General features: G+C 36.3%; 2 protein-coding genes across 5 annotated transcripts; both read left to right on the forward strand.

Annotated features, from left to right (window-relative positions):
• The first annotated feature begins 1,970 nt into the window (after window positions 1-1,970).
• LOC117317292 (dimethylaniline monooxygenase [N-oxide-forming] 5-like) lies at window positions 1,971-23,965 on the forward strand. 2 transcript variants are annotated; one of them, XR_004530163.1, is made up of 8 exons: window positions 1,971-2,118; window positions 3,726-3,869; window positions 4,372-4,586; window positions 4,762-5,061; window positions 6,692-7,246; window positions 7,941-8,106; window positions 9,770-10,833; window positions 23,301-23,965. XR_004530163.1 is itself a non-coding variant. In XM_033872081.1 (7 exons), the coding sequence occupies exons 2-7, from the start codon at window positions 3,761-3,763 to the stop codon at window positions 10,015-10,017; spliced, it is 1,593 nt and encodes a 530-aa protein (XP_033727972.1). In that variant the 5' UTR covers window positions 1,971-2,118; window positions 3,726-3,760; the 3' UTR covers window positions 10,018-11,067. The 2 variants fall into 2 exon arrangements, 1 of the variants encoding a protein (XP_033727972.1); XM_033872081.1 differs by lacking the exon at window positions 23,301-23,965 and having other exon boundaries at window positions 9,770-11,067.
• LOC117317305 (dimethylaniline monooxygenase [N-oxide-forming] 5-like) lies at window positions 14,386-23,965 on the forward strand. Of its 3 annotated transcripts, none has more exons than XM_033872095.1 (7): window positions 14,386-14,454; window positions 15,174-15,317; window positions 15,791-16,005; window positions 16,181-16,480; window positions 19,532-20,086; window positions 20,797-20,962; window positions 22,298-23,965. In XM_033872095.1, exons 2-7 carry the CDS (start codon window positions 15,209-15,211, stop codon window positions 22,543-22,545), a joined length of 1,593 nt encoding a protein of 530 aa, XP_033727986.1. In that variant the 5' UTR covers window positions 14,386-14,454; window positions 15,174-15,208; the 3' UTR covers window positions 22,546-23,965. The 3 variants fall into 3 exon arrangements, with proteins under 3 accessions (XP_033727986.1, XP_033727995.1, XP_033728004.1); XM_033872104.1 differs by lacking the exon at window positions 14,386-14,454 and adding an exon at window positions 14,480-14,543; XM_033872113.1 differs by lacking the exon at window positions 14,386-14,454 and adding an exon at window positions 14,755-14,868.
• Window positions 23,966-27,248: the final 3,283 nt, after the last annotated feature.

The following is a 27,248-nucleotide window of genomic DNA, read 5'->3' on the forward strand; positions in this document are numbered from 1 at the left end:
GAGTATGTCAAAAGTGGAGTCAGATGTCCCACAGGACACCTCTAGCTTCAGTTTAGCTCTTGGTTTGCACAGTCTTCAGACTAGCCCGAGTTTTCTCTGGCCCTGTCACCATGTCTAGCCCGAGTTTTCTATGGTGACAGGGCCAGAGAAAACTCGGGCTAGACATGGTGACAGGGCCAGAGAAAACTCGGGCTATCTTCAGACCAGACGTATGGCTGTACACGGTATACACAATTACACACACCATCAGTCTCAGTCCACCAAACCTCACGACAGAGCATATTCTCTCCAGCATACTCCATACTCCAGAACTAAATGTACCTGTAGACAACAATCCTTCTTCCTCCTTTTTTTTCAGCCACTCCCAATTCATTCCTTCGCTGATTTCTTACATAATCTTCAACTTGTTGAATGATGAAGTATAGGTCAGTATATTGGTATTGGTGGTGTATGTTTATAAAACATTTAAGATAAACTCACACCAGTCACATGTAAATTTTATGTAGGATGTTTCGAAATCCTACTTTGATAGCTTTTATTCATGGAATGTTCGGAATGTTAATGCATATTTCCACATACTGATATTGAATTTCAGATTTTCATCGGAAGTTTGTATAATTTGAGGAAAATAAAGGTGTTTTGAGGAAAAATTAAGGTGTTTGATATTGCTGTTGTATTGTTTATAACATATATAAAATGTAATAGGAGAGGGCGGGTTCGAACCTGGACCTCTGAACACTAGTCGGATGTTTTTTTTAACAGATCAAGTCGTTGAAATTGTAATTGCTCCCTGGTCGCCGGAGTTCATCCCAGTCCAGTTGGGCTACATTCCTCCCTCCTTCAACAAAATCTTCGACCCCTAAGACACACATGAGTCCTTTTACCACCTCCGTGGGTATTTATTTGGGCGCCACATGTAATAGGAGACGGGGAAATGCATGGCAAGACCGGGGTTCGAACCCGGGACCAATATTGAGCTACCTGGTTGCCGGCGTTCATCCTAATCCAGTTCCGCTACAAAAGGAAGGTTCAGAATATCGATCATGAGCACAATAACAGTTCACCATAGCATAAAAACACAACAAAGATCTCCACACAGTGTAAACACATCCACCACTAGGCTAACAGACGTATTATGTTAATTAAATTCTTGCTTCAAATTCCAAAACAGTCACGCCGGTGATTTAACATTGGTAGATTTTTTTTCAATACTGGTCTTTGTTTTTGTTTCATATGGGGAAATCCGTTTCGAGGCGATATAACTATAGTTAACTTATGATATGGTCATTATTTATTGTTTTTAGATAATGGCCTACATATACATTGTATATACACGTAGATATGCTTGTGGTTAATCATTATACGTCAAAGTCTGCCGTATTAGCTTTCGGCCGATGGCCATATATACGGCTGACCTGGCCAAAAAGTGAATCTTTACTGCTGGAGTACCACAACTAACTCTGTTGTACAACTTGTACTGCTGTATCAGTGTATACCTTGTATGTACACGTACACACGTCCTGTGTAATATACAATAAGGTGTTTATCCTTTTAAACCAGTCATTCCATCTACCCGACACCTACCCTTTTCCTATCACTAATAATTAATCATCGGATAGTGTTGTTTTCTTTGTAATTTTTGAAAACTATTTAAAGAAAATGACTGTTTGACATAGTACGTGTACAACGGAGAATGTTCGTACGTTACGAAATTTGATCAGATGACGTGGCAGGCGTGTGTATCTTGTTATCATGCATGTTTGTATATATTTTATCTATATAAGGTCACTGTTAACGTAACACATTTAATAGGGACACCGACCTGGTGTAGTGGTGTAAGCTGCAGGTATTTCAGACACTCAACGATTTATCTAATATGTTTTTTTTATTCGAGTTAATTCCTTAGTTGTCCCCCTTGACTTTTCTGATCAAGATTAACGTGTGTGTGTGTGTGTTAAGTCTGAGTTACCCCCCTTTGACTATTAACATGAGTACCACGGTGATAAAGTCCACGGGTAACGCCGAGATACGTTAACATATGAGTTACAAATGTAGACATGGTCTAACCACAGTATTCGGCCAGCTTTGACACTACAAGTGGATCAATTCAACAGACGGGTGAGGACAATAATGTTATGCTCTTTGTTTGACCACTGGTCAAATCAGATGGTACATGTAGCCTATATATCAGTCATGACCTATATTTAGACACGAACGGCTGTAGGCCTAATACCACAACCTCCTAGGTTCATAGTCTGTAAAAGAATCCGCGATCTTGTTTGACTGACTTAAAGATTATTTACTCATTATTACATACTATGGAAATCATTGTCAAGTTCAAGTTCATTTATTTCTTTGAGTCTTACGACTCATCAGTGTAAATATACAAGTCAATTTAAATGAGTGTTTTTGTTTGTTCTGCTTGCGCTAGCTTTTGGTCACAGGTGCCCGGTTTCTAATAATCCATCTTTAATATATATAGATTATAGTAGTAGAGTGGAATATATATATATATATATATACTGTATATATATATATTAGACCATAGATGGTTTGGCGTCCTAAATATTGATAGGTCAGCGATAAGAGCACAGACTTGCTCAAGTCCTTTTTATCAACAACTAGGCAAATACTGTAGATTAGAGATTAATATACTCCGAGGAAAGAAATATGTTAATCAGTCAAATGATAAAGTAGTATAACCGTGTTGTATTTCGAAGATTGCAACACTTAAGGAAGTCACAGTGGCCATTACTTGTGTCCCCTGTCAAAAACAAGAAATGTTTGCATTTTTAATTAATTTATGATACCAATCATATAAACCTAGATATATGCCATTAAATTTACATATCGTGTAAGGAATAGACATCTTCTATGCAGTCTTCATCAACTTGCATCGTTAGAAAACCATGTGTTGTAATCGGTACCGAAGGTCTGTGATTTGGAAATTATAATGGTATAGATCGAAAAAAAGAAAATTCACAAATTATGAAAACGAGTTACTTGTGTTTATCATATAGCGAATCGATAAATCAGGGTTAGCACGGGTCTTGAGAAAGCCTTGAATTTCACCTTGGGCCTTGAAAAGCCTTCAGTTTCCTTCTGGGCTTTGAAAAGCCTCGAAAATTGGTCTACAGCCTTGAAAAATCCTAGAATATTAAGGTTTTATCAGGATAAGTGAAACCTGGCCAATGATCATTTGGATTCAAATTGTGCCACCTCCCCTACAGACATTATTGTTTTAATAAATGTTTGATAAGAATAATTTCCAAGTCAAGTTGTGTTTTGATCGTGTGGACAGTTATAAGTTGCTTTTTATTTGTTCTCTTGTTCCCTCTCGATCTTACTTAGATGACGGGTAAAATGGGCCTTGGATATATAATTAAGACCTTGAAAAGGCCTTTAATTTGATTTGTCACAATAATCCGTATGAACCCTGTAAATGAGCTTCCTTCTTACGGCCGTATAACTAACAATAAGCGGACAATACTTCAGATTCACGAGAGCGTATCAGGAGATCAGGAATAGGGAACATGTTGTTCCTATTTGTGCATACCAATACGCATTTGGCGATTTGCCACGAAGCTGTATGATTGTGTAATAGGCATATAATGTGTTTTTTCCCCAGCAAACTCTTCACTTTGTTTTAATATAATGTGTCAAATTGTACTGTGTATAACACAAACTACATTCAGATCACTGTATATGCCTACATGTATTTTCAGAATAATAACTACAGATCCTTGGCAGACTTGTGACGATGAAGGAGGTGGCGATTATAGGAGCTGGGGCCAGTGGCCTTACTGCCATAAAGTGTTGTCTAGACGAGGGACTGGTACCCACATGTTTCGAGAGGACGGACGACATAGGTTCGAAATTACACCCACACATCATTATTTTCACTGCATATTTACTCATGATACATTTGACAAATGGAAATGCTTGCTCTGAAATCGGAATTCCGCATATATTTTTACATGCCATTCCAAGGACGTGGGGCCTTTTCCGGAAGTATGCTAAGTTGATTTGGTGTTGTAGTGTTAACTGTTAACGGTCGGATCTGTCTGAACGAACTGTACTGTTCAGTACTGTATCCAGGGAGCAATATTATCCTGTGCTTCATCATATTATTTATAAGATCTTCTATGTATGAAGCATTATGGTATATGTTAGACAATGGACAAGGTATTATATTGTATAATTTATATATCATACATCTGATGTGGTAAATTATACCTTGATTAATAATAAGCCATTTACACTGCATATTATGTAATATATAATGCATTTTGATTAAATGTGGAACGACACAGCACCCTGACGATTTAGGTTATTAAATGTTAATACCCATGTGTCCCATTATACTTGTAGGTGGACTGTGGAATTATACGGAGGAGGTGAGAGACGAGCAGGCATGCGTGATGAAGTCGACGATAATTAACACGAGTAAGGAGATGATGTGTTATAGTGACTTCCCTATTCCTGAACAGTTCCCTATGTACATGCACAACAAGTACGTCAAACGCTACTTCAAAATGTATGCAGATAACTTCAAACTGGTCGAACACATACAGTTTAACACAGAGGTAAGGCCTATTGTCATGAAGTTACATATAAAGGGAAATAACTCTCCAGAAGGGCAAACCGAACATTTCTATATCAAAGTAACATTTAAGATAGACCGAGCATGTCATTTCGTGTCATTTATATCACAAGAATCAGTAGACTTTATTCTATAATACGATCTTCGTTCCTCTGAAGGTTTTGTCTGTGAAACAAGCCGAAGATTTCGACATGAACGGACAATGGGTGATCTCCACTCGCGACAAAAAGACGAAGAACGAAGTCACGAAGACCTTCGACGCGGTGCTGGTTTGCACTGGTCATCATGCTTGTCCAAACAAACCAGATTTTCCTGGGCTTTCTAAATTTAAAGGCAAGGTCATCCATTCACATGACTACAAGACCCCAAACGAATACCATGATAAAAGAGTGGTCATCATAGGAATCGGAAATTCCGGTGGCGACGCAGCTGTTGAACTAAGTCACGTGACATCTCAAGTAAGCTAATGTGTTGTGAAATAGAAAATATCAGACTACTGTTAATTCATTTTCATGGTACGATTCAGGTGAGAAATAAGAGGATGTAAAATACTTGGTTGGAATAACAGTTAGGAACCGAACTAACCCGTATACCAATAACCCGAACATAACATATACCAATAACCTGAATATAACATATACCAATAACCCGAACATAACATATACCAATAACCTGAATATAACATATACCAATAACCTGAATATAACATATATTAATAATACGACCATAACATATACCAATAACCCGAACATAACATATACCAATAACCCGAACATAACATATACCAATAACCTGAATATAACATATACCAATAACCTGAATATAACATATACCAATAACCCGAACATAACATATACCAATAACCTGAATATAACATATACCAATAACCTGAATATAACATATACCAATAATACGAACATAACATATACCAATAACCCGAACATAACATATACCAATAACCCGAACATAACATTTGTTAATAAACCCGAACTTAATATGTCAATAACACGAGCATAACATCTGTTAATAAACCCGAACTTAATATGTCAATAACACGAGCATAACATTTGTTAATAGCCGAACATAACATGTCATAACCCGAACATAACATATGTCGTCAACATCACGAACATAACATATGTTAACAACCCGAACATAACTTATGTTAACAACCCGAACATAACATGTCAATAACCCGAACGTAACATATGTCAACATCCCGAACATAACATGTCAATAACCCATGTAGTCATCGTGAAAAGTATTAGCCCTCTGTATCAAACATTTAGGCGCTCCATATGGAATCAGGGGTCGTTACTCCAATATATTTAATGATGTACATATACCTGCTATACCTTTCTGAGGTTCCTTTGTAGAGAGAGGATTGTCGTGTCTTCTGTCGTCACCAGAATTGTTGTCCTCAATTTGAATGTTTTTGTTCCTTCTTTCATATCTACTGTTGTTTGTGATTCACTAGACACCAGTCTTCCTTTGAGCGTGACTACTTCTAGGACATTAAATCATAATAAAGTCGAATCATATTCAGTTCTTAATTAAAAGCTAGTGATATGACATTCTGAATAGTATACCTGTTGTTGAAAATTCAAAGCTCTGAAAGAACATCATATTGAAGGCTGAAAACACTAAATGAATACGTGTAAAATTACATTGCTGTTTATTCAACAATTGAATCATCTTTTAAAAAACAGATTAAAAATATCTGTTAAAGTTTGTAAAGAGGTAATTAAACAAGGAAAGTAGTTGTGAGGTTATCGATAATTTGTGTACACCTTGTTGTAAGTTGTGGCATACCACATAAATAATGGATATTGCAGAAACTATACTTCTACTTCATATTCAGTTATTCTAGACGAGATATTTTCAGCCTCATGTTTACCTAAGTTCCCAAAGCACATATTTTTAAACCGTGCAATTTAACTTAGTACATATGATTCGTTAAACACTACTGGATTTTTTCTGGGTTTTTTTGTCGGATTTCAAATGTATACCTGTCTTGGTAATAACCTGAGGTGGAGATGCTCCGACATCCGCAAGCTCTAGCTCAAGTTATAATTCTGTCTTTTACAGGTATTTCTGAGCACTAGACGCGGGAGCTGGGTGTTTAACCGAATTGGACCTAATGGAATCCCTATCGACATAGCATTTACCTCCAGATTCACGTTGGCCATACAACGTGTGCTGCCGCTTTACGCACTGGAATCAATAGCACGTTCCCAGGTGAATAAACGATTTGATCACGCAGCCTATTCATTACAGCCCAACCATTCGTTCTTTGCCCAACATCCAATGGTGAACGATGATCTTCCCAATCGTATAGCCAGTGGATCGGTCAGAATCAAGACGGACATTAAATGTTTTACCGAAACTGGTGTGGAATTCACAGATGGAACAAAGGAAGAGAACATCGATGCGGTGGTTCTTGCGACTGGCTACAAATTCGGATTTCCTTTCATTGATAAATCCGTTATTGATGTACAGGATAATCGCATAGAGCTATTCAAATATATGTTTCCACCAGATCTGAAAAAGTCGACCATTTGCATCGTTGGTTGTGTGCAACCTATTGGTGCTTTGATGCCGATCTCGGAGCTCCAATGCCGACTTGCTACTAGAGTGTTCAAGGTAAGGTACTTTTACAAAAAAACTAATGTAATTATACAGTGGTTAATGTAATGTTGACTTTAAGAATGCATACCAATATATATCTAAGCATCTTATACGATCTAGCTGTTTAGCAATGACTGGATTTTATTTTGTTTAGCGCGTAACCTCCAAAGTAAAAGACTTCCTATCAAACGTCAGACCTACGTTTGAGTACAGTTTGTAAGAGTTATCCCTCCCTGTGTAACAAACAGCGAACAATCAATTATGATTTACTGAAATAAAAGAAAATCTCCCAAAATATAAGTCTTACTTGTAGGTTAGTTTCTCAAATGAAATATGATTATCCCTGTAACCACTAAACATTTACAGAGACGTGTAGCATTGTTTCATCCTTATTTTAAAACAATCATTTTTTTCTTCAAAAACTCTAGATAATAGAAAATCAGCATGGAAAGACAAAGTTTTTTTTCTGCAAAGCAAATGATTATGCAAAGATCACTCTTGTCAATTTTCATGACAATCGGTTCATTATTGTCTGACCGTGTCCTATCCCCTTTAACAATTTCGCAAAATGATAAAACGACCAACCCATAATGCTTTTCGTATAGGGCAAAAGATAGGAATTGCAATTTAGGGAAACTAATTCAGCGAAATATTGTCAGCGCAAAGAGAGCTGAAACAAAGTTTAATGGTTAATTTGTGTGGTTCTTAGGGAGATGTCACCTTGCCGTCAAGTGATAACATGTGGGCCGACATCCGGGCGAAGGAAGAGAAGATGAGACAAACGTATGTGAAATCTCAACGTCACACGATACAGGTGGATTGGATCCCGTTCATGGACGAAATTGCCGCACTGAATGGCTGTAAACCCAACCTAGGTATGTACAGTATACTGAAAGCACTTTGTTACAGAAGCTTTGCTCACGAAAACATTCCATTGTAATTCATTATAAAACGTATCATTTTCAATCAAATGCACAAATATTTATATGCTTTTAAAGAACTTAACAATAATTGTAATTTTATTTTACATATTTTGGCGGTTATCACCTATATGCAGATTAAATCTCAAGTGGAATGACAAAGATTGCATTAAATTGAAAACCAATTTCTTTTTTATTTGAACTAAACAATGAATATTTATTGTAAACATATAACACGTGTTGCTTGTGATTGTATAGAATAAAACACAGTTGAAAAGTACGAGGGTAGTTTTGGATTTGACTACACTTAGCCTGTGTACGATGACTTGTAATACTTCAATCGGACTTGACATTTTCGCCGTCATCTTAAATTCTCCCTGACATCAAAGGGCGAAAATGCCGAAAATTAAACGGGGCGAAAATTACCAGGTATACAGTATTTCATTTCAAAGATATTTTTCAATTTGAATATCATCAAAAACTGATTGTAACAGTATTTAGTCCCAGTTTTCTGCACAAGACATGATGTCAGAACCAGAGAATATACACTGTTCGTTTCGCGGAAATACAAGTGTCGATTAAACATGTTTTATCAGGGTGACTAATGTTGTAAAACAGAATCTATCAGGGTGACTAATGTTGTAAAACAGAGTTTATCAGGGTGATTAATGTTGTACAACAGGATCTATCAGGTTGTCTAATGTTGTACTTGGTTTGGTTTGGTTTATTTTGTTTAACGTCCTATTAAGGTCATTTAAGGACGGCCTCCTGTGCGTGCGACATGCATGCGTGTGGTGAGTGCGTATGCGTGTTTTGGGAGGCTGCGGTATGTGCGTGTTAAGTCTCCTTGTGATAGGCCGGAACTTTTGCCGATTTATAGTGCTACCTCACTGAAGCATACTGCCGAAGACATCCAGCAGCACACCCCACCCGGTCACATTATACTGACAACGGGCGAACCAGTCGTCCCACTCAAAATATGCTGAGCACTAAGCAGGAGTAGCAACTACTTTGGTACGTCTCGGCTAGGGGACAGAACCTAAAGCCTTCCTCACAGCGGCGAACGCTCAACTAAAGGCCAAAAGTGAGGCATTGTCAAGGGAGACATTAGGAAGAAGAAAGTTGTTAAGAAAGAAGAGAAAAGATAAGATCCCAAGTTTAGTCGCCTCTTACGATCATGCAATGGGGGCAGCAGGTACAACTCTTACGCCCTACCTGCAGGGCAGTAATGTTGTACAACAGGGTCTATCAGGGTGACCATTGTTGTACAACAGGATCTATCAGGGTGACTAAAGTTGTACAACAGAATCTATCAGGGTGACTAATGTTGAACAACAGGATCTGTTAGCATGAAATGTTTCGCTTGTTTTCAGTCTTGTAGAATTTGGAAAACCATATATAATTGATTCGCTGTCCGTCCCGTTGCATCACCAATTATCACGAAAATAAATAAGATAAATTGTTTACTTAACCTGCCATAGTTACATGCAGTTGTTCTTAGTTTAGTCCATGAACATAGCTGGCAGACAAAGTGACATGTTAAGTAGTCATGGTATATTATAAATTTCTTTTGGATAATAATTTGACGTTTTTCGTACATGCTTTTGATTAATTTTAGGTATGTTGATTCGGAGAGATCTACATTTAGCGATGAAGTGTATCTTAGGGCCGTGTACACCTTACCAATATAGACTCGAGGGGCCCGGCAAATGGGATGGGGCAAGAGACGCAATCTTCACACAGATGGACCGGACTTTAAACTGCCTGAAGACAAGACCACTAGGGTTCGAGCCTAAAAAGTCCGGGGGATTATTCCTGTTGATCTTGGTCGCCCTTCTGGCTATCGTCTATAAACTGTTCTTCTGAACAAATCTGAACGTGTTTATAGTCACGTGTACTAAGTCATATTCTAAGTGACAATGGATTCGCAGTTTATATCACTATAAATGTCATGTGTGATTGTTCAGTATGGTGACACTAACATTCATGGAAATATGTGTATAGTTGTACAAAGTAACCAGTCCATTAGTAGATTGGTTGTTATCTTCACTGAGTGGTTTCTTATCCTTATCACAGCAAGTTAAAATTCTAATAGAAGTTTATTCTTTGTTGTTTAAACCTATGTGTTTCAATAAGTTTAATTTAATGCATTCGACATCCTGTAATTGATAAATTCTTAAATATATCACATTCATAGATACACGACGTCTTACTTACCGTAGGATATACATGTACGGATATACATGTACTTGTACAATGCCTTGTAAATACGTTTTTGTGTATTACAATATCCGACAAGCTAATTAATACAATGTGAAAATAATTATGTTTATTATTTTTATACATAGAACAAGTCGCATATTCTTTTTCAAGTAGAAGAATTGAAATAGTCGATTTTAAATGAATCCGTTCAGCACACTTTACAAAACACAAATTCAAATAATTATGTAGGTACTGCTTAAATTAAGATGATTATAATTTTAAAGAAATAATTCAACATTGATGGTTTGAATTAATTTCCCAAAGCCTAATATAAATCATCATTCCTTGTCTGTTTATACAAGTACAACTTTATATATATCTGAATATCCCTCGTGTATAGAGAGCGATGACGACTGGGTATTTTACGTGAACCAGCAGCGTGAATCGTTTACTGATATACGGGTACTTTGTAGTGTTTAGGTGAAGATTAACTTTAAGTAAATCGTTCAATATTTATTACTTTTATATCCATTTGAGAGATAGAGACCTGCTGACATTCCTGAGCGATCCTTGATTAATTGTATACTACCTCGAATCAAAAGACGCTCTCGCGCGTTAGATTACTGTAATTGCTTTAATGATCATAGCTTTTATTGTTTTACCAGGCACTCATCTTCATCAAACAAGGAACAAAATAAAAATAACAAAATTGTGTTTATTTTTTCTTTCTTTATTTTTTTGAAATAGACACCTCGCTACTAATATATTTACATTTACATATTAATGAGAATGTTATTGCATTTTAAGAAAACTATTTTTATTGATTGAAATTTATCAAATGTACACGTTTTACAACGTATTGACTATTCTATCGTAGTTAAGCTGTTTTGAATATTTGTTATGTGTGTACGATGCGGGTATTTCTAGCTAGACGATTAGGTGCCATAGATCGTGAGATCGAAGCCCGTTTAGGACACGAGTCATAAAACTTTCTTCTTTCGTCATTTGTGTTTCTATGTTAAATATATATACCCAGTATACCGTCGTTATCACATACTAGACCGTATATATATAAATAAATTGGGAGAAGTCGTCTATAAGTTGGAAAAACTTGCTGACTAATCCCTTTGTCATTATTATATGTCAATAAAATATGTTTAAACTAAATATTGTTTTTTTTTCAAATGACGGAAATTATGGAATGATCAATCCTTTATTCACATATTTTATTGGCCATATAATATACAATTTATTACGTTGTTTTGTATGGATATTACTTATATATATCAACAGAATTGACGTTATATGCAAGAAACCATTAAATTACATAGAAATGCATCAGTTGATACCTATCCTCATGTAACAAACAACTGATTTACCATAAGCAGCAATATTTGAAGTATTTAGGTGTTTTACGAGTCTCAGCGATACCATCAAACCTCACTACAGCATGGAACTCGTTTCCGACCACAAGTAGCCGTTTTAATTTCTCTAAAAGTATAAGTCCAATTTTGACCAAACTTGGTATATAATTAGATAACATATAAAACTGCCAGCTCAACATAGTCTTCATTTACGGAATATAAGACCGCTTTTATTGCCAAGAACCCGGTTTTACTAAACGTGGTCAATTTTATTTTATGGTACATCTTTTTTAATGTTGATGTATTGATTTAATAAGATCATAAGCATCTTTTGTACAGCCCGATGAGATTACAGGTTGTAGAGTCTGTCGGATGATGTTTGTCCCTGAGATTTATCGTAGCCTACTTGCTAGGTTGTAGAGTGTTGAGTGATGTTTGTTCCTGAGATTTATCGTAACCTACTTGCCAGGTTGTAGAGTCTGTAAGATGATTTTAGTCTCTCAGATTTATCGTAACTTATTTTCCAGGTTGTAATTCATTTAGTTCCATGGCTCAGAATATACACATGTATTTGAGGTTCATTTATAAGTCGATGTTAAAAATTATGTAATGTATTGAAAAACGGGGCCATTGCGCCTCTCTGTCTAGATTTGTTACTTCTTTCGACCTATTATAGTTTTCTCAGTCGCTTCCTTGCTGTCAACACTTTTGGCCCTTTTCATCATTGTCGAGTCCTTGGTATCAACACTATTGGCCCTTTACAACACTGACGAGTCTAAGCTATCAACACTGGTGACCCTTTACGTCAATGACGAGTCCTAGATATCAACACGTTTGGCCATTTACATCACTGACTAGTCCTATGAGGACAAGACAACAGTATGGTCAGTATAATTCATGTTTGCTCTTCTATATCGAACTCTCAATTTATGTTGAAAGGTGCCAATATCTTGTGTGTCGTTTGGCTTACAAATGAACTTTGTGTAATATACCCTCACTTCCATGGAAATGTTATCCGTGCAGAACTGACTATTTTTTTTACAATGGTCAATATTTAACAGGATGTCTATAGAGTGTTCAGGATGCTAGCATACTATCAATTTATTAACGTTGACGATAGTTTTGTTGTTTTTGGAAGAAAAACATACTGACAAAACAGGGCCGACAACACATAATTGTCGATTTGGATCATGTGTCATGACTTGCCTAGCACTACCAGGCTAAGTTAGGGCTATTTTGGGAACATACTCTAAACTTTTTAAAGACGATGGTGGTCTTGTTTAAGTATAAGAACATACCACCAACTGTTTTGACAGAGAGGGATAGACATGGCTTGTTCATTGTCTACTGGATATATTCTGCCTCACTGACAATTTCTACTTTACGGTCAATCGTCAGGGCTCTCCATCCCTATACAAACACTTACGCAATTGTAAAACTTATTATCTTTAGTGGTCTAAGAATAGTTCCACTTCTGATAAGATGTCTTTGTTTAGACGTTATCAGCCTATCATATGACTTGACACCTACATCGTATCATTAAACCGGCCTCGAGTGATACATATTTTTTTTTTCGTATTTAACCCAGCTAGTTAAGTGATACACCAACTTATTTTATGATATGGACATTAATTAGTGTTTTTGAATAATGGCCTACATATACATTGTATATAGATATGCATATATTTATGATTATTATAGGTCGAAGTCTGTCGTATTGGCTTTTGGCCGCAGGCGCTTGCATAGAAAATGAAAATGAGAATAAAAGAAAAAAAATGATATCAGTGGTATGTGTACTGTGTAAAAGTGAAGGCCGGAAACCCCCTTACGAGCGAAACGGCACCCCACTTCACTTCAATCGACTAAACATCACATTTTTTTCAAACTGACACGGCGCATACTATTTACTACGTTCAACTAGAAACATTTATCTTTAACCTACCGTGTCACTCAATACGAATTGTTACATCCAAAACACAATAATCCGTTAAAACATCGCCCGAATACCTCCTACAAAACACCAACTGCTCCCTCAACCTGTCCAGATTCCTCATTTACATACGGGGTTAAAAGGTGGGGGGGGGGGGGGGGGGGGGGGGGGGGGGGGGGGGGCAATAGGCGTTTTTTAATGCTATACAAACAATTTCCTCGTCCGAAAAGGCTCATTGAAGTAGTTGTACATGAGTAACTTGACAAAATGTACATGACCTTTTAGTTGTAGTTGTAATGATACTTCACCAGATAGAACCAGATAAAGGTTCGGGAGGAGGTATAGTCCTAGATAGGGGCGGGGGAGGGGCATATCTGGTTGGATCTGGTGTGGTATTGACAGCTCACAACATAGAATCATATAGGGGTGTGGAAGGGGAAACGTAATTATTTCTCTTCTCGTATCAAGTTCACCTAATTGAATTTGATATGTAATTACACACCACAACAACAAAATGTAATACATTTAAATTGTTATTTGTTCACAACATACGTTTCCCAGTATATAATTTTGGACACATGTCACGGGAGGATCAACATAGATGACCTTCTTCTCAACACTTCGATGCATTTTTGGTATTTGTTATGTAGACTAATGGCATAGAGCAGATAGCCATACACGTGTGAACTACGAGGTGTTTGGATTTCCCCGAAGTTATTTTAGACTTATCTAGGTGCGCATGCGTTACCAGAATTTGTTTGGAACCAGTGAAGTTTTCTGCCTCCCATATAAAGTCCACGGATAAAGGTGAGATACGTTAACATATAAGTTAGATATGGTCTAACCACAGTATACGGCCAGCTTTTACACTGCAAGTGGATCAATTCAACAGACGGGTGAGGACAATAATGTGATCCTCTTAGTTTGACCACAGGCCGAATCAGATAGTACATATACTGTAGCCTATGTATTACACATGTCCTATATTTAGACACGAACAGCTATTTATAGTCTTTACAAGATTCCGCGATCTTGTTTGACCGATTTAACGATGATTCACTCATCATTACTTAGACATACATGTACATGTACTATGGAAATCACTGCCTCCGCTAAGGATCGAGCCCGGTGTCTCTGGCTTACTAGTCTAACGCTCAACCGATCGAGCTAAAGGGAATATCTCTCTAGCCGAGCGGTATATTGTGACTAGTATTTATCAAGGTTACATATGTTTAATTATCATATAGCGAATTGATAGATGAACTTCCTTCTTACGGCCGTGTAACTTACAGTAAGCGGATTAAACTTCAGATTCACGAGAGCGTTTAAGGAGATCGGGAATGGGGCACCTACTGTTCCTATTTGTACATACTAATTTGCATTGGGTTATTTGTCACGAAGCAGTATAATTGTATAATATTATGTGTTTTTCAGTAAACTCTTCACTTCGATAGTGATATAACGTGTCAAATTGTAAAAATCGTACTAAAACTAAGTTTGGATCAATATGCCTACGTTAATTTCAGAATAATAACTACAGATCCTTGGCAGACTGGTGACAATGAAGGAGGTGGCGATTATAGGAGCTGGGGCCAGTGGCCTTACTGCCATAAAGTGTTGTCTAGATGAGGGACTGGTACCCACATGTTTCGAGAGGACGGATGACATAGGTTCGCAATAACACCGACACATCATTATTTTCAATTAAATCATGAGAAGTTTGACAACTAGCAATATTTGCCCTGAAATCGGAATATTGAATACATTCCGGAAGTACATCATTACACGCTAAGTTGTTTTGGTATTGTAGTGTTAGCTGTTGACGGCCTGAATGACATGTACTATTACATATTGTATCCAGGGAGCAATATTATCATGTACTTCATCATATGTTTTATAAGATCTTCTCTGTGTGATGCTTTATGGAATCGAATATGTTAGACAATGGAAAAGGTATATTGTATAATTTATATATCATAATCTGATGTGGTAAACTAAACCATGATTAAGCCATTTACACTACATGTTATAAAATTTATGATGCATTTTGATTAAATACGGAAGACACAGCACCTCGAAGGTTAAGGTTATTATATGCTAATACCCATGTGCTCCTCCATCTCGCCCCATTAAATACTTGTAGGTGGACTGTGGAATTATACGGAGGAGGTGAGAGACGAGCAGGCATGCGTGATGAAGTCGACGATAATTAACACGAGTAAGGAGATGATGTGTTATAGTGACTTCCCTATCCCTGAACAGTTCCCTATGTACTTGCACAACAAGTACGTCAAACGTTACTTCAAAATGTACGCAGATAACTTCAAACTGGTCGAACATATACAGTTTAACACAGAGGTAAGGCCTATTGTCATGAAGTTACATATGAAGGGAAATTGCTCTCCAGAAGGGAAAACCGAACATTTCTATATTAAAGTAAAATTGATGATAGACCAAGCATGTCATTTCGTGTCATTTATATCACAAACGTCAGTAGACTTTATTCTATAATACGATCTTCTTTCCACTGAAGGTTTTGTCTGTGAAACAAGCCGAAGATTTTGACATGAATGGACAATGGGTGATCTCGACTCGCGACAAAAAGACGAAAAACGAAGTCACGAAGACGTTCGACGCGGTGCTGGTTTGCACTGGTCATCATGCTTGTCCAAATAAACCAGATTTTCCTGGGCTTTCTAAATTTAAAGGCAAGGTCATCCATTCACATGACTACAAGACCCCAAACGAATACCATGATAAAAGGGTGGTCATCATAGGAATCGGAAATTCCGGTGGCGACGCAGCTGTGGAACTCAGTCACGTGACATCTCAAGTAAGATAACGTGTTGTGAAATAGAAAATATCAGACTACTGTTAATTCATTTTCATTGTAAGATTCAGGTGAGAAATAAGAGGATGTAAAATACTTGATTGGAATAACAGTTTGGAACCGAACTAACCTTAACCAACCCTAACATAACAAATGTTAGTAACATGAACAGACATTGTAAAATATGTAAACAACCCGAACATAACACACGTCATCAACCCGAACATAACTTATCTCATAACCCGAACATAACATATGTTGATAACGCGAACATAGCATATGTTGATAACGCGAACATACCATATACTAATAACCCGAACATAACATATGTTGATAACGCGAACATAACATATACTAATAACCCGAACATAACATGTTGATAACCCGAACATAACATATGTTGATAACCCGAACATAACATATGTTGATAACGCGAACATAACATATACTAATAACCCGAACATAACATGTTGATAACCCGAACATAACATATGTTGATAACGCGAACATAACATATACTAATAACCCGAACATAACATGTTGATATCCCGAACATAACGTATGTTGATAACCCTAACATAACGTGTCAATATGTCAACAACCTGAACATAACATGTCAATAACCCGAACATAACATGTCAACAACCCGAACATAATATGTCAATGACCCGAACATAACATGTCAATAACCCGAACATAATATGTCAACAAGCTGAACATAACATGTCAACAACCCGAACATAACAAGTCAATAACCCGAACATAACATGTCAACAGCCCGAACATAACATGTCAATAACCCGAACATAACATTTTAACAGCCCGAACATAATATGTCAATAACCCGAACATAACATGTCAACAGCCCGAACATAATATGTCAACAACCTGAACATAACATGTCAACAACCCGAACATAACATGTCAACAACCTGAACATAACATGTCAATAACCCGAACATAACACATGTCAACAACCCGAATATAATATGTCAATAACCCGAACATAACATGTCAACTGCCCGAACATAACATGTCAACAAGCTGAACATAACATGTCAACAACCCGAACATAACATGTCAATAACCCGAACATAACATGTCAATTACCCGAACATAACATGTCAATAACCCGAACATAACATGTCAATAACCCGAACATAACACATGTCAACAAGCTGAACATAACATGTCAATAACCCGAACATAACATGTCAATAACCCGAACATAACATGTCAACAACCCGAACATAATATGTCAATAGCCCGAACATAACATGTCAATAACCCGAACATAACACATGTCAACAGCTCGAACATAACATGTCAACAAGCTGAACATAACATGTCAACAGCCCCAACATATTATGTCAATAACCCGAACATAATATGTCAATAACCCGAGCATAACATGTCAACAGCCCGAACATAATATGTCAATAACCCGAACATAACAGATGTCAACAAGCTGAACATAACATGTCAACAAGCTGAACATAACATGTCAACAACCCGAACATAACATGTCAATAACCTGAACATAACACATGTCAACAAGCTGAACATAACATATACTAATAACCCGAACATAGCATATGTTGATAACCCGAACATAACCATATGTTTACAACCCGAACATAACATATACTAATAACCCGAACATAACATGTTGATAACCCGAACATAACATATGTTGATAACCCGAACATAACGTGTCAACAACCCGAACATAACACACGTCAACAAGCTGAAAATAACATGTCAATAACCCGAACATAACATGTCAACAGCCCGAACATAACATGTCAATAACCCAAACATAACACATGTCAACATCCCGAACATAACATGTCAACAAACTGAACATAACCTGTCAATAACCCGAACATAACATGTCAACAACCTGAACATAACATGTCAATAACCCGAACATAACATGTCAATAACCTGAACATAATATGTCAATAACCCGAACATAACATGTCAACAACCCGAACATAACATGTCAACAACCCGAACATAACATGTCAACAAGCTGAACATAACATGTCAATAACCCTAACATAACGTGTCAATATGTCAACAACCTGAACATAACATGTCAATAACCCGAACATAACACATGTCAACAAGCTGAACATAACATGTCAACAACCCGAACATAACATGTCAACGACCCGAACTTAACATGTCAATAACCCATGTAGTCATCATGAAAAGATTAAGCCCTCAGTATCAAACTTGTTGTTAGGTGAGAGGAATTATTTAGGCACTGATTGTAGAATCAGGTGTCGTTACTCCAATATATTTTATTTTAATAGGGCGTTTGAGAATTCGATGATGTACATATACCTGCTATACCTTTTTGAACTTCATTTGTAGAGAGAATATTGTCGCCCCGATTGTGCCCACTTTAGTTGTTTTTGTTCCTTCTTTTATATCTAATGGTCATTTGTGATTCACGAGACATCCGTCGTCATTTGAGCTTGACTAACTCTACGACATTGAATCTTAATAAAACCGAATCAAATTCAGTTCTTAACTGAAAGCTCGTGATATGCAATTCGGAAAGGTATACCTATTGTTAAAAAGTTCTGAAAGATCATTACATTAAAGGCCGAAAAAATAGATGAATACGTGCTTAATTATATTGCTGTTTTATTTAACAATTAAATCATCGTTTGAAAAACTGATTAAACATATCTGTCTATAAGTTTACTGTGTTAAAACAAGGAATGTATTTGTGAGGTTATTATAATGTGTGTACACTTTTTTACAAGTTGTGACATACCACGTTAATGATGGATATTGCAGAGACTTTACTTCTACTTCATATTAAGTTATTCCAGACGAGATATATGTTCAGCCTGATCTTCCTAAAGCTCACTTTTTTTTCAAAATGTGCAATTAAACTTAGTATATCTTTTTTCGGATTTAAAATGTATTCCCGTCTTGGTTTTTACCTGAGGTAGAGAATTGAAGCAATTAATTACTTGTATATGCTCCCACATGTGCACACTTTAGATCAAGGTATTGCATGTCTGTCTTTTACAGGTATTTCTGAGCACTAGACGCGGGAGCTGGGTGTTTAACCGAATTGGACCTAATGGAATCCCTATCGACATAGCATTTACCTCCAGATTCACGTTAGCTATGCAACGTCTGATGCCGCGTTACGTGCTGGAATCATTAGTAAGTTCCACGCTGAATAAACGGTTTGATCACGCAGCCTATTCATTACAGCCCAATCATTCGTTATTTGCCCAACATCCAATGATGAACGATGATCTTCCCAATCGTATAGCCAGCGGATCGGTCAGAATAAAGACGGACATTAAATGTTTTACCGAAACTGGTGTGGAATTCACAGATGGAACAAAGGAAGAGAACATCGATGCGGTGGTTCTTGCGACTGGCTACATATTCGGATTTCCTTTCATTGATGAATCCGTTATTGATGTACAGGATAATCGCATAGAGCTATTCAAATATATGTTTCCACCAGATCTGAAAAAGTCGACCATTTGCATCGTTGGTTGTGTGCAACCTATTGGTGCTTTGATGCCGATCTCGGAGCTCCAATGCCGACTTGCTACTAGAGTGTTCAAGGTAAGGTACTTTTACCAAAAAAAACCCCAACAAACTAATGTAATTATACAGTGAGTAAATGTAATGTTGACTTTAAGAATGCATACCAATATATATCTAAGCATCTTATACAATCTAGCTGTTTAGCAATGACTGGATTTTATTTTGTTTAGCGCATAACCTCTGAAGTAAAAGACTTCCTATCAAACGTCAGGCCTACGTTTGAGTACAGTTTGTAAGAGTTATCCCCCCTGTGTAACAAAGAGTTACAATCAGTTATGATTTAGTGAAATAAAAAAAACATCTCCAAAAATATATGTCTTAATTGTAGGTTAGTTTCTCAAATGAAATATGATTATCCCTGTAACCACTAAACATTTACAGAGACGTGTAGCATTGTTTCATTTTTATTTTAAAACAATCATTTTTTTCTGCAAAAATAGATAATAGATATCAAGAAAATCAGCATGGAAAGACAAAATTGTTTTTCTGCAAAGCAAATGATTATGCGAAGTTCAATCATGTCAATTTTCATGACAATCGGTTCATTATTGTCTGACCATGTCCTATCCCCTTAAACACTGTCGCAAAATGTTAAAACGACCCACCCATAGTGCTTTTCGTATAGGCCAAAAGATAGGAGTTGCAATTAGGGAAACTAATTCAGCGAAATATTGTCAGCGCGAAGAGAGCTGAAACAAAATTTAATGGTTAATTTGTGTGGTTCTTAGGGAGATGTCACCTTGCCGTCAAGTGATAACATGTGGGGCGACATCCGGGCGAAGGAAGAGAGGATGAGACAAACGTATGTGAAATCCAAACGTCACACGATACAGGTGGATTGGATCCCGTTCATGGACGAACTTGCCACACTGAATGGCTGTAAGCCCAACCTAGGTATGTACAATACGTTGTAGGCACTATGTTACATAAACTTCGCCCACGAAAACATTCTATTGCAATTCATCAAAACACGTATCATTTTCAATCAAATGCACAAATATTTATATGCTTGTGAAGTACTTAATAATAATTGTAATTTTATTTTACACATTTTGGCGGTTATCACCTATATGAAGATTAAATCTCAAGTGGAATGACAAAGATTGCATTAAATTGAAAACTAATTTCTCATTTTTATTGGAATAAAACAATGAATTATTTTTAAAAAAAATATCGTCAATATATAACACGTGTTGCTTGTGATTGTATAGAATAAAACACAGTTGAAAAGTACGGGGATATGTTTTTGATTTGACTACACTTAGCCAATGTATGATAATTTGTAATCCTTCAATTGGACTTGAAATTTGCGCTGTCATCTTAAATTCTCCCTAACATCAAAGGGCGAAAATGGCGAAAATTAAAGGGGCGCGAACATTACCAGGTATACAGTATTTCATTTCAAAGATATTTTTCAATGTGAATATCGTCAATAATTGATTGCAACAGTATTTAGCCCAATTTTGTGCACAAGACATGATGTCAGAACCAGAGATTATACACTGTTCGTCTCGCGGAAATACAAGTGTCGATTCAACAGGATCTATCTGGGTGACTAATGTTGTGCAACATGATCTATCAGGGTGACTAATGTTGTGCAACATGATCTATCAGGGTGACTAATTTTGTAAAAGAGATTTCAAATTCACCACGGTGATTAATGTTGTACAATAGGATCTATCAGGTTGACCAATGTTGTACAACATTTTTAGGATGATTATTGTTGTACAACATGATCTATCAGGGTGACTAATGTTGTACAACAGGATCTATCAGGTTGACCAATGTTGTACAACATTTTTAAGGATGATTATTGTTGTACAACAGGGTCTATCAGGGTGACCATTGTTGTACAACAGGATCTATCAGGGTGACTAAAGTTGTACAACATGATCTATCAGGGTGACCAATGTTGTACAACAGTTTTTCAGGGTGACTAATGTTGAACAACAGGATCTGTTTGCATGAAATGTTTCGCTTGCTTTCAGTCTTGTAGAATTTGGAAAACCATATATAATTGATTTGCTGTCCCGTTGCATCACCGATGATCACGAAAATAAATGAGATCAATTGTTTACTTAACCTTCCATAGTCACATTCAGTTGTTCTTAGTTTAGTCCATGAACATAGCTGGCAGGCAAAGTGACCTGTTACGTAGTCATGGTATATTTTAAATTTCTTTTGGATAATAATATGACGTTTTTCGTACATGCTATTGTTTAATTTTAGGTATGTTGATTCGGAGAGATCTACATTTAGCGATGAAGTGTATCTTAGGGCCATGTACACCTTACCAATATAGACTCGAGGGGCCCGGCAAATGGGATGGGGCAAGAGACGCAATCTTCACACAGATGGACCGGACTTTAAACTGCCTGAAGACAAGACCACTAGGGTTCGAGCCTAAAAAGTCCGGGGGATTATTCCTGTTGATCTTGGTCGTCCTGCTGGCTATCGTCTATAAACTGTTCTTCTGAACAAATCTGAACGTGTTTATAGTCACATGTACTAGGTCATATTCTAAGTGACAATATATTCGCAGTTTATATCGCTATGAATGTCATTTGTGATTGTTCGGTATGGTGACACTAATATTCATGGAAATATGTATAGTTGTTGTTCATTGTGAAGATAAACATGAAAAGTTATAACTGTATAACCAGTCCATTGGTAGAGTAGAATGGTTGTCTACACTATGTAGTTTCGTATCGTTATCACAGCAAGTTGAAATTATAATAGAAGTATATTCTTTATTGTTTAAACCTGCGTGTTTCAATAACTTTAACACCATGTAATTGATAAGTTCTTAAATATATCATATTCATAAATAGACAACGTGTTATTTACTGTACGGATATACATGTTCAATGCCTAGTAAAATACGTTTTTATGTATTACAATATCCAAAAAGCTAATTAAGACAATGTGGCAATATGGTTATTATTTTTACACGTAGAAAATTGCATATTCTTTTTCAATTTAGAAGAATTGGAATAGTCGATTTTGAATGAATCTGTTCACCACACTTTACAAAGCACACATTCAAATGATTCTGTAGATGCTGCTGAAATTAAGATTATTCCCATTTTAAAGAAATATTTCAACATTGATGGTTTGAATTAATATCCCAATCATCATTCCTTGTCTAGTTATACAAGTACAACTTTATATATCTGAACATCCCTCGTGTATGGAGAGCGATGACGACTGGGTATTTTACGTGAACCAGCAGGTGAAGATTAACTTTAAGTAAATCGTTCAATATTTATTACTTTAATTAATGTCCATTTAAAAGATAGAGACCTGCTGATATTCCGGAGCGATCCTTGATTAATTGTATACTACCTCGAATCAAAAGACGCTCTCGCGCGTTAGATTACTTTTAATTCTTTAATGACCATAGCTTCAATTGTTTTACCAGGCACTCATCTTCATCAAACAAAGAACAGAAGAAAAATAACAAAATTATGCTTGTTCTTTCTTTATTTTTCTGAAATAGGCACGGCGCTACTAATATATTTACATTAACATATTAATGAGAGTATTATTGCATATTAAGAAAACAATTTCTATTGATTGAAATTCATCAAATATACACGTTTTACAACGTATTGACTATTTTGATAATTATGTTTTTATAATACACGATGTATGTTGTTGAAAAAGATTTGAATTTCCTGTCATAGTTGAGCTGTGATGAATATATTTTATGTGTGTACGATGCGGATATTTGGCGATTTGGTGCCATAGATCATGAGATCGAGGCCCGTTAAAGGCACGAGTCATAAAACTTTCTTCTTTCGTCATTTGTGTTTCTATGTTAAATATATATACCCAGTATACCGTCGTTATCACATACTAGACCGTATATATATAAATAAATATATATTTACATTCTCTGTTGCATTTGCCTATATTTCGTTAGTAAACCAAAATGTATTCATGAAACTGTATACTACAATTTACAGTGATTCGGTCAGTGTAGGAATACAGTCCCAGGTGTTGCAGGTCAAACAATGGCTGCCATTTATATACATAGTCCACAACAAAAAATAAAGGAACTTCACAAGCTATGAGAGTAATATCTTATAGTCAAAAACAACTGTAGTCGACGCAAAATAACTATAAGTGCCGTTCTTGATCAAGGAATTATCAAATTGTCAATGTCGCCACACCCAGGAGCCCGTTTCAGAATTTTCAGAAATGCAAGACACGACAACATTAAAAGTCCAGTATTTTATAAAAAAAAAAAAAAAAAGGTTTTGTAAAAAATCGGGAGTATTGACATGGTTTCCGATTGTGTATGTATACTGGATTTTAGTTTTGTGGTTATTCACTGATGTCAAAGTCCTACCTTACAAAAACGAGCCGCTGTGAAGTTGAAAATCGTCTGCTAAGTTAGCAACACTGATGTGACCGTTTTTCAACATCGACTTCCGAAAGAACCTCACATACATGTGAACTAAATGAATTACAAACTGCAAATCAGTTACGATACATTTCAGGGACTAAAATTACTCAACAGACTCTACAACCTAGGAAGTGGGTTACGATAAATCTCGGAAATCAAAATCATCCGACATACTGTACAACCTGGAAAATAGGTTACTATAAATCACATGGATCAAAATCATCCGACAGACTCTACAACCATGCAAGTAGGTTACGATAAATATCAGGGACTAAAATCATCCAACAGATTCTACAACCTGGCAAGTAGGTTACGATAAATCTCAGGGACTAAAATCATCCGACACCCTACAAACTGGCAAGTAGGTTATGATAAATCTCAGGGATCCAAATCATCCGACATACTCTTCAACCTGTCAAATAGGTTATGATAAATCCCAGGGACTAAAATCATCCGACAAACTCTACAACCTGTCAAATAGGTTACGATAAATCTCAGGGACTAAACTCACTCAACACTCTACGACATACTCTACAACCTGTAATTTCAACGGACTGTACAAAAGACGCATCAATATTAAAAAAAAAATAAAACAAAATAAAGTTAACGACCTTTAGTGAAACTCGGTCCTGGACAATAAAAGCGGTCTGATTTTCCGTAAATAAAAACTTTGTTGAGCGACCAGTTTTATATGTGATCTAGGTATATACCAAGTTTGGTCAAAATTGGACTTATACTTTAAGAGAAACCTAAACGGCAACTTGTGGTCGTAAACGAGTTCTATGCTGTCACGCGATGCAGATGAGGAAGTTAAATCCATGTTTTATCGCTGAGATATTGGGTGACATATACTAACTTTAACCTCGTAGAAGTTAGAGACTCGTTAAACAACTAAATACTGCAGATGTTGCTGTTTATGGTAAATCAGTTATGTTTGGTACATGCGAATAGGTATCAACTAATGCATTTCTATGTATTTTAATGGTTTCTTACATATAATGTCAATTCTGTTGATATATACAAGTAAACATCATAATAAATAGTATATGGCCAATACAATATCTGAATAAAGAATTGATCATTCCGTAATTTCCGTCATTTGAAAAACATGAAAAACAATACTAAACATACAATCCATTGATATCTATTCATATTAGCATGATCTGACGAATCAAAAACAAAATTACAAACAACAGAAAGTATATATTTAAGCTTTGAACTGTTACCAAATGGTAGTATACAGTCGATATGAATACAATTTGGGTGACAGATAAATATATGTTAGGGCGACATGAAATATTTATATGTCACTCAAATTGTATTCATATCGACTTTATACTACCATTTGATAACAGTTCAATGCTAATAGTTACATTAAGGTTTTTCTTATTTAGTGTAGGATATGACGCGTTTAAACTTGCCGCTTTCCCTATCACTGACGTCATCAAGTTCAAATACCGGAACAGCTCAAACTTACAGAAGGAATAATATAGTCCCTCGTGTCGTTATTAATAGCAAATACATAAATGGTTGTGCACAAATTTGGCTTTATTTTCTATTTCATATACGTTTGTAGATATCGTCAACTTATTCACAATTGCATAATTTCTTATTGTTTAAAATCCAAGCCGTTTTTCGGCGCAGTGATATATGGTTAACATTTAGAAGTGATGCGGCTTTGAACGAGTATTTCACAGGACAGAATCGGGGCCATTGCGCCTCCCCATCTAGATTTGTCACTTCTTTCGACCTATTATAGTTTTCTCAGCCGCTTCCTTGCTGTCAACACTTTTGGCCCTTTTCATCATTGTCGAGTCCTAGGTATCAACACGTTTGGCCATTTACATCACTGACGAGTCCTAGATATCAACACTTTTGGCCATTTACATCACTGACGAGTCCTAGCTATTAACACTTTTGGCCATTTACATCACTGACGAGTCCTAGCTATCAACACTTTTGGTCATTTACATCAGTGATGAGTCCTATGAGGACAAAACAACAGTATGGTCAGTATAATTCTTTTTGGCTCTTCTATATCGAACTTTCATTGTATGTTGAAAGGTGTCAATATCTTGTGTGTCGTTTGGCTTACAAATGAACTTTGTGTAATATATCCTCACTTCAATGGAAATGTTATCTGTATATAACCGACTATTTTTTTTTGCAATGATCAATATTTAAAGAGGCTTACCCGCAGACGGACCGGTAAACGGCACATCTCCGATCACTAAATAAACTTCAGTACACGTTTCTATGTGACAAAATTAGAGGTTTTCCGACTTTATTTCTTGAAAACAATTACAGAATATGTATTTAAAAGACGTTTTAAAACTCAACCTGAGAGGGAAATGTATGGAATATAACGGCAAATCTTCTTTGTAAATCGCCGCTGCCTTTGAAGTTATCACTGTGCGGCACTGTGCACGTGCTTGTTTCTTTGATGTGTCAATCAAATTAGACTCCACTTTATAGCGGGGACTTATTGCGGGTTGCGATTAACTAAATAATATTTAAAATGAGGTTTTCATATCACTTTTTAGCGTTTTATAAGGAAAATAAAATGAAAATATCAACAATTCCAACAATCTGTCATGTGTAAAAAATCTTTTTCTATTAGCCAATTTTTCTGATCTCTCTGCGGGCAAGCCTCTTTAACAGTATGTCTCTAGTGTGTCCAGGATTCTAGCATACTATCAATTTATAAACGTTGATGATAGTTACGTTGTTTTTTTTAAAGAAAAACATAGAAATTTCAGTGAATTTTGG

This window comes from Pecten maximus, chromosome 2 (genome assembly GCF_902652985.1).
Source record: "Pecten maximus chromosome 2, xPecMax1.1, whole genome shotgun sequence".
In the NCBI taxonomy this organism is placed as follows: domain Eukaryota; kingdom Metazoa; phylum Mollusca; class Bivalvia; order Pectinida; family Pectinidae; genus Pecten; species Pecten maximus.